The sequence below is a fragment of the Amphiura filiformis genome, chromosome 5, assembly GCF_039555335.1.
Source record: "Amphiura filiformis chromosome 5, Afil_fr2py, whole genome shotgun sequence".
Lineage (NCBI taxonomy): Eukaryota > Metazoa > Echinodermata > Ophiuroidea > Amphilepidida > Amphiuridae > Amphiura > Amphiura filiformis.
In genome coordinates, this window is record NC_092632.1 from 50,315,114 (window position 1) to 50,335,152 (window position 20,039).

General features: G+C 37.9%; 1 protein-coding gene across 2 annotated transcripts; it reads left to right on the plus strand.

Annotated features, from left to right (window-relative positions):
• Nucleotides 1–177: 177 nt before the first annotated feature.
• Nucleotides 178–15,457, plus strand: LOC140153309 (syntaxin-17-like). Of its 2 annotated transcripts, none has more exons than XM_072176034.1 (7): nucleotides 178–313; nucleotides 6,329–6,536; nucleotides 7,653–7,718; nucleotides 9,304–9,538; nucleotides 12,201–12,409; nucleotides 13,772–13,858; nucleotides 15,115–15,457. In XM_072176034.1, the coding sequence occupies exons 2-7, from the start codon at nucleotides 6,351–6,353 to the stop codon at nucleotides 15,385–15,387; spliced, it is 1,056 nt and encodes a 351-aa protein (XP_072032135.1). In that variant the 5' UTR covers nucleotides 178–313; nucleotides 6,329–6,350; the 3' UTR covers nucleotides 15,388–15,457. The 2 variants fall into 2 exon arrangements, with proteins under 2 accessions (XP_072032135.1, XP_072032136.1); XM_072176035.1 differs by having other exon boundaries at nucleotides 241–260; nucleotides 6,330–6,536.
• Nucleotides 15,458–20,039: the final 4,582 nt, after the last annotated feature.

Genomic DNA, 20,039 nt, shown 5'->3' on the forward strand with positions numbered 1-20,039 from the left:
TGCTTAATGATTGGTCAAAAATTATTCATTTATCGCTAAAGCGACAGAGTGTTAACTCATATGTAGGTTAAAGCTTTGTTCATTCGTCTTCCTTACGCAGTGATTACTGTAGAAGGCGCATCAATGACATGACACCGATCGGTAATTTGTATTTAGGCTACATTGACGATGTAAATAAAACATCAAAAAGCAGAGAGAGAGCTGGTCAGAGAAGAACAAAATCGTTGGAACAACTCGCAGAAATTCTGTGATGAGCTCAGGTGCAAAACGTTAAATGATAAGTTTTTATGTTGTATCACATGACAAATTAAAGGTAATTCATTTTCTGTATGACTTATCAAACGGAGAGTTCTTGTTGTTAATAATTTTAGTTAAGCTTACTAATCCTTCAATCATCATGCAATTGCAAGTGTCGATATCCTTGACATCATCATGGAATTTCCCGTTTCATCATGCTTTTTTTTTGTGCATGGCACACCCAGGGGGCCACTCATATATAAAAGTTGTAAGCATGCGTGTGAATGCACTTCAGAAAAGCACCCTTAACAAGGACAACCATTGTGTCTTCAAAATGACCCTTAACAAGGATAATGTAGGTATCCCAGGCAAACCTTAGTTAACACATTTGCTAGTCAGCGAAATTCGCCGTGACCGGGGAAAAACTCAATGCATATTTACATAGAAATTTGAATTTTTTTCGAGAATAGGTTGGTGAAGGAAACCTACATAAATATGTTTTCTATACTTCACTTGACCCAAATATATGATTATTTATGGTGATAATCAAGTCGCACATGGAATTTTAGAGGGATTTTGATAGCAGTTCCATTAAAAAAAGCTGCTATCGCCATGAGACTAAGATCTAGAAACACCCCTAAATGCTGTTTTGGGGAATTTTGCTAGCTGAATCTTTTTGATGAAAGTCAATCTTTGACAAGATGTAACTTTGCTGCGGAAAGTGCTATGAAAAAAAGGTTTTCAGTGTTGGCTTTGTTTACTCAAGGGCTTTATTTTGATATATAAAATGATGCAGTTTGATGGCAAATTTGAATTCACCTAGCATACCTAGATAATGGTGTGTTTTTACCCTTAACAAGGTCAGGACAAAATTACAAGTGGATTAAATCTAACCCTTAGCAAGGATGCATGATCAATTTTGAAGGAAAAAGTAAAAGACATCAACTTTCAAGGTTTCTTATTTCCTTTATTATTATACTCTAATTGGATACTTCCTAACTGGATTTGGTAGGCTTAGGCCTACATGTGTACTCAGTTAGGCCAATGGAACTCGATTATTAGTTTCCGATTGGATGTTTGAAAAAAAGGACGAGGTCGCTATTTCATTATTCATTATTCGGTCTCTTTTCATTATCCATTATGTCAACAAAATCAATGATTTTATGAACAGCTTTCTCCAAATTTAGGTACCCCACCAGTACCAAAGTGTATATTGTTGATGAAAGACCATTTCAAAACAGGTATTAATGCTTAGATCATCATTACAGACATTTTGCAACAGATTGAGAAAAGATTTGAATTTGTTTTTATTTCTTGTATGAAAAGAAATTTGCAAGTTTTGTAATCACTAGAAACATGATGAGGTAATCCATAAATTTCCATTATTTACCACATCCTCTACCCCTACAACTAAGAAAAACTGCTGATTATGATCAGCAGGGGTTGTCAGACATTTTGAGAGTTTCAATTTTGGTTATTTCCATCTCAATTTTCAGATAATTGACTTTTTTATCAAAATAATGAAAGTTTTGGTCAAATTGTAAATGTGATGCGGGCGGTCAATCGGAAACTAACAATCGAGTTCCATTAGCCTTATCATTATTCAACATAATGCACTTCTATCAAGTCTTTCCCGCCCTGGGGGACCCGGGACTAGCGGGACTTAGCCGAAGTACATTTTGCCAGCGTGACATCCCTGGCACTGACCCCGTTAAAGTCCCGGCCTACGGGGCATAAATTTTCTGTACATCCCCCGCTATGACTCGGCCCCGGTAGCCGGGCTACAGTGTGACAATCCCGGCACAATCCCCGACCACCATGGGCCGGGACTTGCGTTAAAACAATGTACAATCCCGGCTATGCCCTGGCCTATCTTGCAGAGTTTAATATACAGTATACGGGGATAGATAAAAAGAAGAAGAAAAGTTCAAAGTTAATTCAACTTTTTAGGGCAATAATATTGAACGACACTATATAGGCCTAATATTTTTAAAAAAAGCGATTGGATTATTTGGATAGCAGTGATCGTACACGACACGGCCGATTTAATAGTGCATGCCAATAATTTTAAAGACATCAACATGTTTGAGCGGAGCCTTAATTTACATGCATAAGGTCAGGATTTAAACAAAATAAAGTGTTTTAAAAAAAGTAGACTTTCATTTATGCACGAAATTGGTTTTAATATAAATATTGGTTACTTAAAACAAGTAATTACCCCACTCCTCAGTTTGCTTTGTAGCGCCACAATCGTGAAAATAGCGCATTACAGATGAGAATGCAAAATCGGCCGTTCTTGGTATACTGAAGTTTTTTAATGGTGTGACTTCTTCGTGAAAGTCCCAGCTATGTCTCGGCAGTGCGGGGAAAAAAAATTGTACACCCCTGCAAAAGCCTCCGCTAACATGAATGATTGGCCCGGCATAGCGGGGGCGATCTACTGTACATCCCCGCCAAGTCCCGCTAACTTCCCGCCTGCGGGCAATGATTTTGTGTACATCCCGGCTCGTCCCGGCATGTTCCCGCTATGTCCCGGTCCCCAGGGCCGGGAAAGACTTGATAAGTGCATAATTATCGCCTGCATTATTAGGGCAGTAGGGGGGGGGCTATATTTTATTATGACGATTGTAGGGGTATAGGAATGTGATTAGATTTAACTATACCCTTAGCACGGAAAAATGGTGTCAAAAATGACACCCTTATTTGTTATAATCAATGATTTTGAGATTTTTAACACGGGCCCGTGCGGGCCCGTAGCAGTAGAAAAAACCACCCATATTCCGCGTTTTTGTTCACACGCATGCTTACAACTTTTTATATGAGTGGCCCCCCTGGGATGGCACACCTTTTTCTTCACCTTGGTTCATTACCCACATGGAAAAATTTGAGTTATTATTCCGGTATTTATTATTATTATTTATTAAATTTATATTTTGAACAATTTCATTATTTTGTGTGTATTTCATTTTCAATGACAATCATGCAATGGGAAATGGGCATATTGCATAAAAAACACCAAATATTCAATGAGCCATAATTCGGAATCGAATTGAGACCTGTTGAAATGAATTCATTTGCATGTTTGGCCCATTATAGGACTATTTAATGATATAAAAATGATTTTTTATTACTTCCATGCGCATGCCGTGGTCCAAGTACATGTACACACTGCCACTGGTGAACAGCGATCGCTATAGAAAAATTATTTAATTTGTATACATTGTGGAACTTTCAACTATGCTTGTTACTCCGCGACTAATCATGCTAATACATACACGTACAACGCTACTAGCGAGGTTATCTGTGTACAACAATACAAAGCCATCCAAAGAGTAGGCCAGACAGGGTCTAATTCTGCATAAAACCGGGCAATGTTATTTCTATAGATCTGCTGCGCATTCAAATTGCATTGTATTGCATCGTAATTTCATTTGTGTCTATGCTAATTATGTTTACACAACATGAACTCACATGTTTTCAAGCAAATTCGCCGATAATAGGTGATCAAAAGCGATCGGAATGTTACAAAAGTACAGATCGCATTTAGTTTACTTCATATGAGATGATCTTTGGAAAAATACGGCATAATTTGTCTTGGTGTTTGCGGAATGCCATGCAGTAAAATATTAATACGTTATGGCAATTCATGATTGACAACTAACAATCGGCGTGTCCTTCGTATTATCACTGTCAATTTCTTATCCACTCACTAATCCTCACAAAAGCTTTGTGTTGATTACGTAATGGGTGGAGGCAAATTGCAATAAGTACAATGAAATAATGAGTAGGGCGGGCTCCGAGGCGGGTTTCTTCTTCATCTTACGTAACAGTATTGTTCTCCAAAAAAACCCGGAAGCTTGTCGTTTGGAGCTCTAGCTGAAATACAGCAAGATATGTAAGATAGTAAATGTAAACCTGTATTTTAGCTAGAGTATCTCGAGCTAGAGTAGGCCCTACAATATGTTTCACAATGTGGAACAGACTATGGTACCACAACCAGTCATTGCAGCAACAGCAGTCAGCCAATTCCAGACCGTGGCACTGCCAGTCCTCAGGGATATGGCTACTACACCAACCCACCAATCCTTGTAAATTTATGAGCATCTTCTGCTACGTATGCACAGCACAATCCTCCTAGGACAAGCCTAGCTTACTTAAGGAGTGAACGAACTCAAGACTCAGTATTGATCAAGACACAAATTAAATAATATTTCTATAATAAATGGCAAGGCCTTCTACACGCCAACAAACCAGCAGGTCTGGTGAACTGTCTTGTTGTCATGACCGTTGATCCCAACTTTTTAACAGGATGTTCAAATTTTAAGTCCCCCACACATATATTACATTTTTTCTGAAAATTGCGATACAAATTTGATTGGCTTTCCGTAACCCCATCATTTCCGTAACAGCCTCATTTTAAGCCTAATTTTATACTCTTACAGTTCTAGTTCTAGTGCTACTGGATTTTATGGGTAGACAACTTACGTTGTATCGCGCCCATCTCGTCTTCTTGAACCTAGAGGGTTGAGTGCAGATATCAGAACCGGGGATGGTCCCCCTTCTCTTTTCGAATGGCAAACTGGACAAAAGAGGCACATGAATGGAAACACTTCACAGTTTTTTTAAATCCCCTATGCTGCATGAATCACTCTATTGTGGACCATCCTTCTTATGCTCTGAGTGTTTGGATATAAACTGGAACTGTTTTGACAGGTCTTTTGTCTACCTCTCTTTGTAAACAGACAAGGATGACAAAATTGTTATCCTCGCCGAATATAAAAATAAGGCCAAGTAAAAAAAATAACATGTCGTACATGTATACAATATGTATCGTCCGGACTTTTTTTTAAATCGGTGAGGGAGGCCTTTATTATTTATATTAGTTATTTGTTACCATTCATTTCTGTGCTTCTTTGCATATTTTGCAAAGTCTTGTAACATTGCAATTAGCTTAATTGTTTCTGTATCTGTATCTGTAGTAGGTACTACACAACGCTCCCTAGCTGGAACCAGGCGTGTAGGAATTGGTGTGCGCATGGGTTGATTAGTCGTTTCTTAGGTGTTCCATCACTGCAGTTTTGAAGCTGGCAGGGTCTTGAATTTGTATTATTGAGTAGGGTAGATTGTTCCAGGTGATTATCGTTTTGGGGAAAAATATGATTGTAACACTCACTAACAGTCTTTGTTGCAGGTGATAACTTTATAAGCAGCTGGGTGATTGTGTCGTGATTGACGCGGGTTTGGTTGTAGTAAGTCTTCGACCGGTAGGGCCAGGAGGCCCTGTCTTGCTTTAGGGGTACTACACCCCTGCCCAATTTTGTGCCTATTTTTGCATTTTCTCAAATATCATAAGCGCATTGGTGACAAGTAAGATATGTATATTATAGGGGCAAGGACTACAACTACTGCACTGGAAATTTTATTTCAGCACAGACAACAGTTGTGGAGTTACAGTCAAAAATGAGGGAAAACCAATATTTGATCAATAAATCAATAACTACTTGCCTTGAGTTGCTGAATTTTCAGTGCAGTAGTTTAAGTCCTTGCCCCTATAATATACATATCTTACTTGTCACCAATGTGCTATAAGTTTTGAGAAAAATGCAAAAATAGGCACAAAATTGGGCAGGGGTGTAGTACCCCCTTAATTACAATGATTTTACATTTTAATGGGCTAAATACTTATCGATCATCAATAGAAAATCATTCAATATATTTTCCTATGAAAGAAAGTTAAATATTTTGCCTAGAAGACTTCAAACACCATACCCATTCTGCCACAACTGCCTTTCCACATCATGCTCCTCCACATCTGCCACCCACCCTAGACCTCTCTATGTTAATTAATTAGTTTATCTAATTAGCAATGACAAAATAAACACTTTGTTGTGTCAGGAATATAACTAAATAAATTCTCCTCAAAATAAAGCAAACCCAAGCTGAAAGCATTCATAAATTACAAAATGTAGTCTTATCAACCCCTCAAATGTTACATATTGGCACCTTTAAGTTCAATATGGCTTTAGGACTGCTGTACAATAGAATTTAATTTATTTTAAAATCCCAATATATTCATTTATTTTTTATTACAGTAACATTTCTATCAAATATAGATGTCTAATGTTTGGCCACCCTCCAATATGGCATCGTTTGATATGGCTGCTTCCATGACAGCCAGCTACTCAGTACCAGGCAACCAACCTATTAAGAGATTAGAACCATCTCTTCATAAGTTTATTAAAGTAGCCATTCCAACAGACTTGGAGAGACTTGCACAGCACAAGAGGAACATTGAAAAGGTAGGTTTCAAATTAATAGCGCTAATTTTATATGATTGAAATGCACCAACTTACACCCGCTTAGATATTAAAGTCCATGCCCCTTGAAAAGGTAGATTTCAAATAAGCGCCAATTTTATATGATTGAATGCACAAACTTAAAGGGGCATTTCGTGATCCACAGCCTCATCCCCCACTTTTCTCAAAAAAGTTGAGATTTTTATATCACTGGAATACTCTGGCTACATAATGTTTATGTACAAAATATTTCTTGCAGATTAATTCGTTTAGCAAAGATATCGCGAAATTTGAATTTCGTTCTGGTGCACCAGAACGAAATTACAACGTATTGTCTATGGAGCAGTGTAATACACATAATCATGCATAACTCGCAAACGCAAAATCGGAATCAACTGAAATTTTGGGAATATGCTTTTTTCGTGGATATGTACTGAAAAATGTCATAAAAAGAGCATGCTAGGATCACGAAATACTCCTTTAAACCCGCTTAGATATTAAAGTCCATGCCCCTGCAATGCAGATATTCCAGTTTTATATAATGATTGTAGTGATTTGAGCCATTTGATATCTTGTACAGTATTTAATGCCTTCAAATATTCTACTCATTTGAAATGTGGATATTAAATATACTACCAGCAGCGGCAGAACTATTTTGGAAGTGGTGGGGCAGTCAGTGAGTGATGTACATGTAAAAAATGGCCCTATATATCTACCTTTCCTTGTGTTTGGCATAATCTTCAAAGGTACATTGACTACATTATAAATTCTTGATGCTACATGTATGTGATAATCAGGCCCGTACGCAGGATTTTTTTTGGGGGGGTGCTGATTTTGAAAAAGTGGACTTTTTTCCAAGATGGGGGCGATTTTGTGAAAAGTGGACTTTTCCCTCAAATTTGGACCTTTTTGACCAAAAACCGTAAAAAACTGATTTTTTTGCTTTCCTTCGCCGCAAATTCTTAAATTTTGGGACTTTTTGTATACTTTTGCAAATTTGGGGAGGTGCGATCGCACCCCCCTGCGTACGGGCCTGGTGATAATTGTTTTTATAAATATAAATCATAAACAGCTGAAGTACATGTATTGTGTATTCTGTTTGTTTTGACAATTTCCCAGTACCACAAGCAAGGGGCTCTCGCAAAGTTAAATGCAGAACAGAATAATGCAAGACGAACTGTTCAGGTAAGTTTGGGGGGTGTTGTATTTTCCAAGGTGATGCTTAGGATTTTTAAAAAAATAACTCCCTGTAACAGTATAAAAAGAAGGAACGTTCTGTGGAACCTACTTGCACTTTCAGTTTTGTTTTGCTGCCTTATTTTAGATAACAGCATGGTTCAAAGTATGGAAAAAACACCACAATTTTCTCCCTATCATATAATGGTGTTCAATTTTCATACTTCCCATAATGGCCCTTCTTTACTTCTACCAAAAGTAATCGCGAAAGCAGGTGGTGCGAAATTCATTTACTTCTACCAAAAGTAGTCGCGAAAGCAGGCGGTTGCAAAAGCAGGCGAGACTTGTGGTTCGAGAACCGCCTTGTTATAATTGGCACTCATCACACCCTTCTTTGCCTCGCTTTCATCATCACCGTATGATACGTACCCTTTCTTGTCTTCCCCATCATCATAAATTTTATATGGATGTTCACCTGATCAATGACAGGCAAAGTATTCATATACTGCCTGCCTAACAAATCTGTATGATGCGCCGTTCAGTATATACCTGTACAAGAAGAGTCAAGTTTGTTCACCATGGCAAATGGAATCAATCTCAACCAAGCCCACATTGTTCTCAGTATGAATGAGGCAGTTGGGGTGCAGGTGTCTTCACACTCTTGTGACCATCAATACGTTATCTTTTTGTATAGCATTAATATGGTAGACCTACACCATGCACATAATTCGGAGTTTTAGGCGGATATGTACCTAAGATGTATTTATATCGCTTATGGAGAACAAAATAATATACCTACTTATATTTCTGTGCCTGGCAAACTGATTTTGATTGGGAGTTTTTATGCATTTTCTGTAGTGCTGTAATCGATTGTCGTAATATCGATAGTCGGAAAATACATAGACTTCCGACATGTCGAAACACTCAATGTCAGTATCGATACACAAACGACATGGCACACATGCTTAGATTATCTCAAATCAGGTCTCAAATTACCGTCAAATACTCAAATTACCGCCTCCCAATTCCAAGGTGAGCTTTACATCTAGAATACATGCATCATGTCGTCTTCACGATCTCCAGCCCCTCCAGTATTGGTAAACTCAAATCCGTGTTTCAAACTGCGTGAGTATCGATAATAGTATCGACATGTCGGATGTTTGCCTCCCGTCATATCGATACCCAGAAAGCTTATCGATTACAGCACTAATTTTCTGTGTGTAATTGGTTCTAAAACTACATTTAATGCTTGAGCCAATGAGGGAATTCCACTATTTTTGATTCCCAAGTGTAAAAATGCAATTTGGGGAATTTTAATACCATAGTATTTTCTAGCCCAACCTTGTTGTACTTTCATAGTGCTCATCTTCTGAAAATGCTGATTATTTGCAAATTTGGAATTTCTAAAAAATACTAAGGGACACAGATGTACCCACTACCCACTATGGCTGATTTATCATAGCATTTTGCAAAGGGTATACAAACAGTTCACCTTCAATTGCACTATGAATTCCTCAATTAGCATAGATACAGATTGCCAATTAGCTCACCAATATCACTTTTACAATGCAGTGTGTTAATTGAATTCTTACAGCAACTCAAAGCAAATATGCGTGAGATGGAGAAAGCAAGGAACCAGATAAGAGAAGAAGACCACCCTGAATTTGACAAGAGGATCACCCCTGTGAAGCAGGAAGCCATTGGTGCTATAGTACAATTCATTGAACTTTATGGTCCTGAATTAACTCCATTTGGAATTGATAGGGCCGAGATTATAGGTACAGACGAAGAAGATGATACTATAAGACACAGGCATGGAACTGAAGAAGGTTAGTCAATAGATTCATGTATCAATTTGTATTTATTATATTCATTAACCTTGTAGCACATCAGTGCACAGCACTGTACTCCCATATAATGTAAGGAGTAAACACATACATTACAATTACAAGATCAACAAACTAAAAACGTCTTCAACATAGAAATCCAAATTATCAAATAAAAAAATACACACATTTAAAGCTGAATCTGGATTGTAAAATTCTGTAAAAATCATCTCTGGAGGGCAAGAAAGTTGTATACAATTAGTCGCTCTGTTGATGTTCAACTGTATACATGATAAAATACAAATCTGTACGGTTTTTGGTTTGAGATAGTTCCTCAGCAAAGAAATGGAGATACAACTTTGTTGCACTAACTATTGCAATTATTACTAGAATACCTTAATTGGAAAGATGACAACATGATCATCTCAATCCATTAACACTTAAGTGGGCACTACACCCATTGCATTCTTTGTGTGTTTTTTTTGCATTTTGTGAAGAAATGAAGGGGCAAATCTTCTTGTTCTATTGGTGGCATCGATATCAATGTAGCGTACATGCTATTAAAGGTAGAAGCCAAAAAGTGGTACCTCAGTGATGGACCACTTCGTCAAGAAGATTTGCCCCTTCATTTTGCATACAATTTTTTTTTCTCATTTCTTCACAAAATGCAAAAAAATGCAACAGGTGTAGTACCCCTTAAATATAACATATTGCACAAAATTAGAAGGAACTATAGTCGGCAGGGCAGGCAGAGATTAACTCAGAGTGCATCTGACAGCATCCAGATGCAACAATATATTGGGTCAATTGGCAAGACAGGCAATCATAGCATGTCTGTACTTTGTGTGACAGGTGATGTCAGATGCTACATTCCAAGTTTAACTCTTCTGGCAACTATAGCCCATCTTGGAATCCATTGAGATAAACTGTACATATCTCATGAAGGAAATACTGGAAACTTTGCTCAGGGCAATGATAAAAATTTTGTAATAAAATAAAAATACATTGAGTTTGTGCAACCATCTCTTATAAGAAAAAAAGTACTGTAGTTATCAACTAACATAGTATATATACACTTGGTCATGATACTGTACTTGTACAATATGGTTCATGTTTTATACAGAAAATGGCAATTGCTGGGCAACAGCACTTATAGAACCAGGGGTCCATTTCACTAATCTTTACAAAGCTTCGTAAGTCTCGAAATCATTTGTATTTCACTAAACTTACTTACGAACTGTACCCTTTGTAAGTAAGGGATTTACTACAGGGACCCTTGGAAAAGTTATGTCCAGTATTGGGTATTCATAACTTTACGAATGATTATTCGAGTTACGATGGATTAAAAGTTTAGTGAAATGGCCCCCTGGATGTGCTGTTACCTACACAGTATTTTGTTTCCTCTCTCAGTCTGTCCTTCATGGAAGCATACACACAATTAGTCCATTGCCAAGACTTCATTGAGGAATTAGACATCCAGGTTTATTCCTGTCTTGATACCAGGCTAATGCCCTGTCTGATTATATAAGTGATTCCCGGGAGTGATTCTATTACCTCCACGACCCATTATTCAAAATCGCGCACTGTGATTTGTTGAAACGCGTCAAGTGAGAGCCCATTATTCTGCAATAATGGGTCAAATGCCGAAACACATTCTACGCACAGCATTACGCTTGGTTACTGCGTGCAATATTTCCGCGATCACGCGCTGTAACATCTGCGTCTGCGCTCCACCTTGAAGTAAACAACTTAAAATATTTGTGCCAAAAATGATATTTTCTCTTTAAATCGCACTATTTTCTGGTAATAGAATAGAAATAAAGGGTGCAGCATTATCCTTTACACGCAAATAATGTGTCGTCCTTGGCAGTAAAAGCGTTTAAATAATGGGTTCGGCTGCGCCTCACCCATTATTTACGTTTTACTGCCTCGACACATTATTTAGGTGTAAAGGATAAAGCATTACCCTTTATTTCTTAATTATAATCAAAATATCTACAGAATGTCATGTCTCAAGTTGAGAGTAACACCATGCTTGAATTCGCAGTTGCAGATTCAAATTGGTGCATTTACGCAGTTGCGTTGCCAGCGTCCGGACAGATCACCCTTCTGCGCATGTGTACACCCCACAAGATTAGGTTAGCGACTTGGCGTGCACAATTTGAATCTGCCACTGCAAAATCTAACATGAGGCGAGAGGGTCTATAAGACTTCATGATCTGAGCCCACTTTGTACACTCAGATATGTGTCATGTATACTTATACGCTATAACAGAGTAGGCATGACTTTTGAGAACTCACCAATCATGGTCTTCGAATATGGTGAAAGCAGTGTAATCAACAAGGCTTTGACCGACAAGGAAACACTACAAAATGTATTTACCTTCAAGTTGGACTTTGTCATGTGGAATGCAATATAGCATACCCTAGATTATTTTGAAGTATACCTGGCATCTGCCAATACCGCAATAAGCGTAAATGTGCAAACCTTTGTAACACTCAAACAAAAGAATCAATAATCAGCATGAGGTGGGAAATGGGGTCAGGGCCAAGGTGAAACAGCCAAGTAATGAAATTAGACCATCCTGCTATATATCAAATTTTTGTTTAACTACACCTACTAACTACATGTACACTGTTTGTCAAATTTTATTCTTGCTTTTAGCAACAACGATTCCTGATCATAGTGCAAGTAGCAATACCAGTGATACCTTAGCAGATCATTTGTCCTCCAACTCACCAGAAGCAGATAACATACAAGTACAGATTCAAACACAGAAACAGATGCAGGCTGTAGATGAATCCTGGGAAGATTTGAAAGGAGACTTGGAACAGCTCAACACTGTTATACATGAATTTGCTACACATGTAAATGTATGTATGTTAAACTACAGAGCAATGTAAAACTCTTATTTTAAACCTAATCCTTCTGTCAATCCCAATCTGAACCCTAAAGGCTAACCTAGATACAGTGGAAACTCATTAATACAAACTCTTGTCAAGTGATTTCAAAGTTCTCAAGTTTATACAAACAAACTTGATGACATAAACTCCTGATAACACAAGCTAAAATCATCAGCCTGGGCAACTTTTTGTTAACGAGTTTCCACTGTTTCTTTGGATGGCAACAGTTAGGCCTGTTTACACATACGTTTACTTTACTTTGGGCCTGGTCTGCATAACATGTAGACCTGGTCTACACTTAAACCTATATAATTATATACCCATAAGAGTTAAGCTGTGTCTAAATACAAAGATGCAAGTACTGTGGCTAATGATCTCAAAAATCTGATTTTCACTTTTCCCTGAAAAACTTTTATCCTTGTAAATTTGCCTTAGATTCTACATGAATTTAGATCCAGGTTTAAACAAGCCCAACTTGAACCATGTGTGCATGTGCCTCTCTACAGAATTGGATCACTGTGCAACCAGTGAAATATGCACTTACATTTCTACGAAATTTGAGGTGAACAAAATATAGATACTTCGCGATTGTAACAAAAGCTTTGAAGTCTTAAATACGGACACCAGATGATGAAGAAATAAGTGACCTGCTACCATGAAATAAGCATAAAAGTTGCAAGTTGGTATTTTGAGACAACCTGGCTGCTGCGTTTCACACGCACCTGTTCAAGCCAATAGTATGTCCTTTGTGAATGGGCTGGAACAATGGGCAAAGGCAAAGAACATACTACTGGCTTGAATAGGTGCACAGCGAACAGAACACCAACTCAACAGTCAGGTTGTCTCGAACCTTGCAACTTTATGCTCATATTGTGGTAGCAGGTCACAGGGTCACATATTCACTTGGGTGTTGTGATAGTACACATGCATATTTGCAGGCATCTTCCATTAATATTAAGTATACAATTAGTACTCTAGATGTATGTTAGTTGTGTAGATGTTGGCCATTTTGTGACCTAAATACTTAATACCTAATCCTATAATGAACACCAATGTTCCAAACAAGAGCCCTGTAGGGCAATTTTTGACTAGACTCCCTCGACCTCCGCCCTTACCTTACACAATCCAGCTTCTTCAAGATTATTTTTGTCTACATGGATTGGACTGCATCTTGATCCGTGATTGTGGGCATGAGATGACTGTTTAAAATGGTCAATTAAATATTTATCAATGATTTTCATGCTTCCCAAATGTTGTTGTGTGTGGGAGGCAAGGGGGGAGGAGGGTGTACACAAATTTGCAGTACATATTGACTTTTATTATTAATTTCAGACTCAGCAAGAGAAAGTTGACAACATCACAGACAACATTGACCAGGCACAACTAAATGTAAGAGCAGGGACAACAATGTTGGCAAAGGTAGGTTTCCAATCATGGTCCACACTTCAGGTTTTTCTTGTGTCCATCGTGGTATGCATGCAGCTTCATAGGTATAGCATGCAGCTTTGTAGGTATAACATGCAGCTTTGTAGGTATAACATGCAGCTTTGTAGGTATAGCATGTCTCAAGTTGAGAGTAACTCCATTTTGGATTTTGTAATCGCAGATTCGAATCGAAAACTGACCTAATCCCACAAGGCATATACACGTGTGTCGAAGGGCAATTTGTCTATATGCAGCAGTGTAAATGGCTGCACTAATTCGAATATGCTACTGCGGAATCCAACATGGTGTTACTCTTGACTAGACCACAGAATTAAACCAGACAGAGAACCAGGACTAGACACCATGGGGCAAAAATTGGGGGTATTCATGTTGCTTGAAATGCACCCGAAACTTGTGCACGATATGAGACACACTTTATGGCACAACGCCGAACTGCATCAAAGGAGCAAGGCAATGCGTTATAACATGATTATGATGCATGTCACATAATTGTTTTCAGTGGTTTCCGCATCGGCGTCAATGACCCAAAAACCACAAATTTTTATTCCATACCTGACCACGCTATTGCATGTGGTTCTCTGGTATTAATTCTGTGGACGAGACACACTATAGTAACACATGCGTGTACAGTGCTGCTGGAGCCAGCTTCAGAGCCGATTGAGCATGCTCCTGGATAACATTATCGAATAGACTGCATCTTGAGCTGTATACTTGTTCGCAGTGGGTTTGTTCCACATGATAGCCACCGAATATTTGATGAAAGGCCTGCAAGTAATCCTCTCTCTCTCATATGTAGATGTTGTCCTGGTCTACATGTACCGATCCTTGCTGCGATGGTTATTATATGTAGGATGACTAGGGTTTGCACCTGTATAGAGCTACATCCCTGTATGTTGAATGGTTTAAGGAGTCTTGGGCCAAAGTTGACAGCGATTTTCTGTAACACAATCTTACTTGTGCTGTATTGCCAAATTGATTAATTTGCACTGAGTTGATGTTGCAGCAAGACCAAAATCGATCTTCCGGTCTATAGTACCGGCCTCAACAGCTGCTCCAATCTTGGTGGCAGGTGCATTGCTACAAACACTGAAAAGCTTTTAACCAACTCCCAGCTAAACGTGTAGACATACACACACACACCCACACGTTGTAAACCGTATTGTAATAATAATTTATATCACTAATTGATAAACCTCAACTTTGTAACCGATTTCCTTATTTCGTTACAGGCTTCCAAATTGAAGGCAGTAATGCTTCCTGTTGGTGGAGCCCTCATTGGTGGTGCAATAGGAGGACCAGTTGGTTTATATGCAGGCATGAAAATAGGTGCAGTGGCTGCATTTGGAGGAAGTGCTGTAGGTTTTATTAGTGGAAGACTTTTGAAAAAGAAACAGGACAAACAGGTGCAAGTGGAACTTGACTCATTATCAAATGACAGTATACAACATAGGACAGAGAGACAAAGGAACACATCTGACTCTGTTGTCAAGAAAGATGACTGAAGTCACATGTCTGTCCATTTGACCAGACTAGTGAGTAGAGCTTGGTCATAAGGATTGATCTACTCTGCATTGCCAATGCTCATGTGTCTTACATTTTTGCACTTGTTTAACATAAATGGGTTCACATCACGGCTACATTGAGTACATTCTGACGAGCCGTTTCTATTTTTCCACAAGCAGGTCATACTCTGGGTTATTTTTGTTGTTAAAATTATATTCCAAAGGAGACTTCTGAAAATGGTATTCATGCTATTCATATCAGTGACCCTTGGGATTTAATGATAACAAAAACATGTTTGAAGTATCATACTCTGGTGTAAGATCTCCAATTTTACTTATACTAAAATGCAGCAAACCTTTTACGAGCGCGACTACCGTGATGTTGCAAATTCGGGCGCTAACAACGCGTCACGGCGCTACAGTTCATTCATAAATTTCATCTCAGCAACAACATATCGCCTTAGCAGCCAATCAGAGACAAGTGCGTGCAGCGCAGTATATCTGCTGATGTATCCTTACAATGGCGCTTCAAAAAGGTTTTCTGCATTTTAGTATAGCAGAGTCAGGAGATGAAGCAATACAAGGATTGAACAGCAAAGACCAAGCTGAAAAGCTGTCTTCCTGGACATTAATGATTTATGTGTGATTTGCAATGTGTGTTGGAATAAATTATCATATTGATAATATTTAAATATAAAGTTGGAGAATATAACTTGTGAGTTTGAAGCAATGCTTCAGGTAACAATACAAATGAAGTCAATTTTTTTCTTTCAAGAACTCTCTGCATCTGTGAGAAAAGGCACATAATCATAAATTTGCTTTTTTCCCGGTAATAACTTAACCTGTTGCACGGTTCCACCATGATGCAAGGAGAGCCTTGAACTGGCATGACATGAAAGGAAGAATTACATTAACTTTACGCAATGTTATATGACTGATTCAATTCCCATTCATGCATGCCGCTAGATCGCAGCTCTCCTCGCACTTGCGACCTTCATTTGTCACATTCATTAAACATGGAGGATCAAAAATTAATCATTCAATGTCTGCCCTTGACAAAACTACAGGGGTATGTTACACGGATCCAACATAGCGATTTCATATGGGGCTGTGGTGTCTGAAATTCTCCAGTCCTAATTTAATTTATGCATAATAATCTCACATTGACCAAAGATACAGGAAGTAGCATGCAAGTTGGTGAAATTGTCACAATTCTCATGATCACATATAGTGCACCAATTGTTCATTGAATTATGTTGGCTTTTTGATAATCATTTGATTTTGTGAATCCTGTCCATCTATGCTTGGTTGGTCTGAACATGTAATGGAAACTACTGCACCTACGTAATACTTACTGTGCCTTTTCACACAAGGTGTGCATATTTTTCTGCAATGGTATCCAGAAGGCAATTATCACCAATTGCTCGTCAGTAGTGGCGTAACAGGCAATATTTTCAGGGGAGAGGATTTCAAAATAATCTTGTTGACTTGAAAAAACTAATGGTCGTCAGGTGTTAGAACATTCAACTTCCTCAATATGTGCAGCTGAAAAGTATACAAAACTATGGGCCAGAAGTTTTGCTATTGTTCACAATGTAACCAACTATTTTGTATGCGTTTCAGTACACATGTACCTCAAAATATTTTATTGCATTGCATCTGTACTAGTGGGCAAGGTATCTTAAGATTGGGACTGTGGCTGACAATTAATTGATCCGTATACCAAATGTAATGTTGCATTTGTAATCTCCACGAAGAAGTCTCATCCACAGGATCCATCATACATTCTGTCACCAATAAATACCATATATAATACCATAATACTGCATTTATGCTGAGGTAGACGAAATATTGCACATGGATTTGGGTGAAGTGACCATATGAGAAAGACTACAGTAGTCAGGAGCCATGCACTGTCAAAATACTTCAGGAATTACCTGTGTTGTCATTGTTGGGTGTGTGTTGTCATTAGCGTGTAAATGAAGCTATTTATACACAGAGATGTAACTTTTTAAGAAACTTCCTGAATTCAGGAAATGGATATACTTTTGAAGAAATGTATTCAACTAAAAGTATTGAAAATGTGAAATTTGGTTGTTAATAATTGCATTACACATTATGGAATTAATAATTCACTAAAATTGAAATAAAATTGTTAATTTTAGCAGCAACATTGTCCAATTATCTCAGAAGGGACCCAGGCTCCCTATCCTAGCTGTATCATGGCACTCTCAGCCATAGAGGGAAATTTGGGGGTATTCTGGTCCTTGATGAAAAATCACATGAAAACATCATTTGTGGTAAATATTTGAAATAATATGCTTGTGTCGCAAGTTTAAAATACATTCAAGTAAACAAAAACAAAAAAACCCTGTAAAAAGATGTCGGCTATCTTCAAGCAATTGCTATAGAGCTACGTGCTAGTTGATTTAACAACAACATAGCTAAATTTGGTCTGTTTGCATATTATGGCTGTCGTATATGACTTGTCATTTTAATCTTGACAGAGTGTAATTAGCCAAACATTTTGGCACGCCTATGCAACTTTTTTTTTTCTTATATAATTTGGGTAAATTATTCAATGTTAGACAATTTCTCCCATGATGCCCAGGGTAGGGTGTACAGACAGCCACACAATCCTGATCAAAACTGGCTGTGAGGGCTTTGTCATTCACTGCACCTGGCCCATGTATCATATGTAATAAAGGAGAGAGCGGATAATAAATTTTGATATTCGCCTGTACCAGGTATTTTACCAGAGATCTTTTGAACTAGAGTCAGGACCTCAGCTGGGTCATGCTGCTCTCCTTGAAAACATCTGTTGAGTAGGGCTCGTTAGCCAATTTTTAATTGAAAGTTGTAAACATGCTGGGACAAGTCAATTTGGCCAAAATTCCTCCCGGCAATACAATATGCATATTGCTGTATATATTGAAAGTGTGTTTGGCTTATATAATTGGCGGAATTTTTTTTTTTTTTTAAATGTTTGCATCAAGAAAATCCCAACTTGCACTCGCATAAATTCACATAATCGTACACAAGTCACACATTACACAACACGCAACAAGCGTAAGTACTGCGCCCAACAGTAAGTGCCATTCTATATCAATACACAATGTGACGGGCGCGCTTTTTCTCCCAATTATAAGCCAGTCAAACTTTAATACAATATGCCTATTACCTTGTGGAAAGGAATTTAGGTACAAACTGACTTCTGGTAGAGATCCCAGGATATTGGTACTTTCCTGGGTATCAAATTGTTTATTGAGCATTGCGTTTAAGCTGCAGAGTGGATTTATGAAAATATGCAAATAAGCTCATTAATATTCATAAATATGCAAATAACATGACACAAAACTATACAGCACATCAGGCTACCATATCCTATTACCATACCAAGTATGAAGTTGATTGGTTATTGCGTTTGAGCTGGACAGTGGATTAATAAATTTGCTTCTGCCCGGACAGCCAGCCAGACAAACAAACAACCAGGCAGACAGGTAAACAACCATTTGTGTGGGGCCCAAAAAAAATTAGAGAGGACATAACACATACTGGATATGCATACCATTACAATAAATCCATCATTTTAGTTTCTGTGGGGCTCATAGTGTGCTGTGTTTGTGGTGTAATCAAGCAAGGAGTTGCTTACTGCCAAAATATTTGTTGACATACACCCAAATAAAATATGTTATTTTACTGCTTTTTCAGCAACATTAAAAATGTAACGATGCAATTTTGACAGTGAAAAATTTAGCCTGCTGTGTATATTAAAAAAAGAAAATTTATTTTATGTTTGTGAAGGTTGTCATTTATCCAGGTAAAAATAAATATTAAATTGGGATTTATTTTAATAATTATTCAAATTTCCCAATTTGCTTATCATATAGAATTGCATTTCACATGAGTATGCATTCTCTCATTGATCTGTATCTTGCCAAGTATTATTTGAATTATCCATGCTCTACATGTTCAATGTAGAGATCATGTTTGATAAAGTGATTGTTATTTTGCATTGGCTGCATATCAGTTGTTTGGTGCAGTCATTTATCAATCATAATGGCAACTGTACATTGAAGTATACGGTTGATAACTTTCCAGGCTCAAAGCCTCAATCACTGTCAAGGAAGTATTAATTTATTGTGTACTATATGCAGAACCTTGAATAAAGGTGTGTGGAGAAACAATTTGCTAGCACCGACTCATTTTGTTCATGGAATGAAAACTAACTGAATGGTTGTGAAGAAGATGGGTCTTAATTTGTGGGCAATCTTGTGTTTCACTACCCTTGACATCTGCAAGAGAGGTTAACCCTCTACAATGTAGATAACGGAATAAAAGAAAACTGTTACTATAGGGTACAGCTTTACTCTATGACATAGATACGACTGTTGTTTGGCAAGATTACTCCCATCCTCAATTTACCTATATAGTACGCCACTATATTGTAAGTTTAGGGGCCCTACGAGCAAGTGAATTCCTTAGTTTTCCTATACTATTGAGCAAGTTTGTTCACACACTGCCGATTTAGCGCTGTTTGCAGTGCAAACATGGAAGTTTGACTCATTGAATCATGTTATCATCAAATAAGCACCTCATCTGCCAAACAAGCTGACCTAAATGTAGGCATGACCTTTTTTCTTGATAAGCAG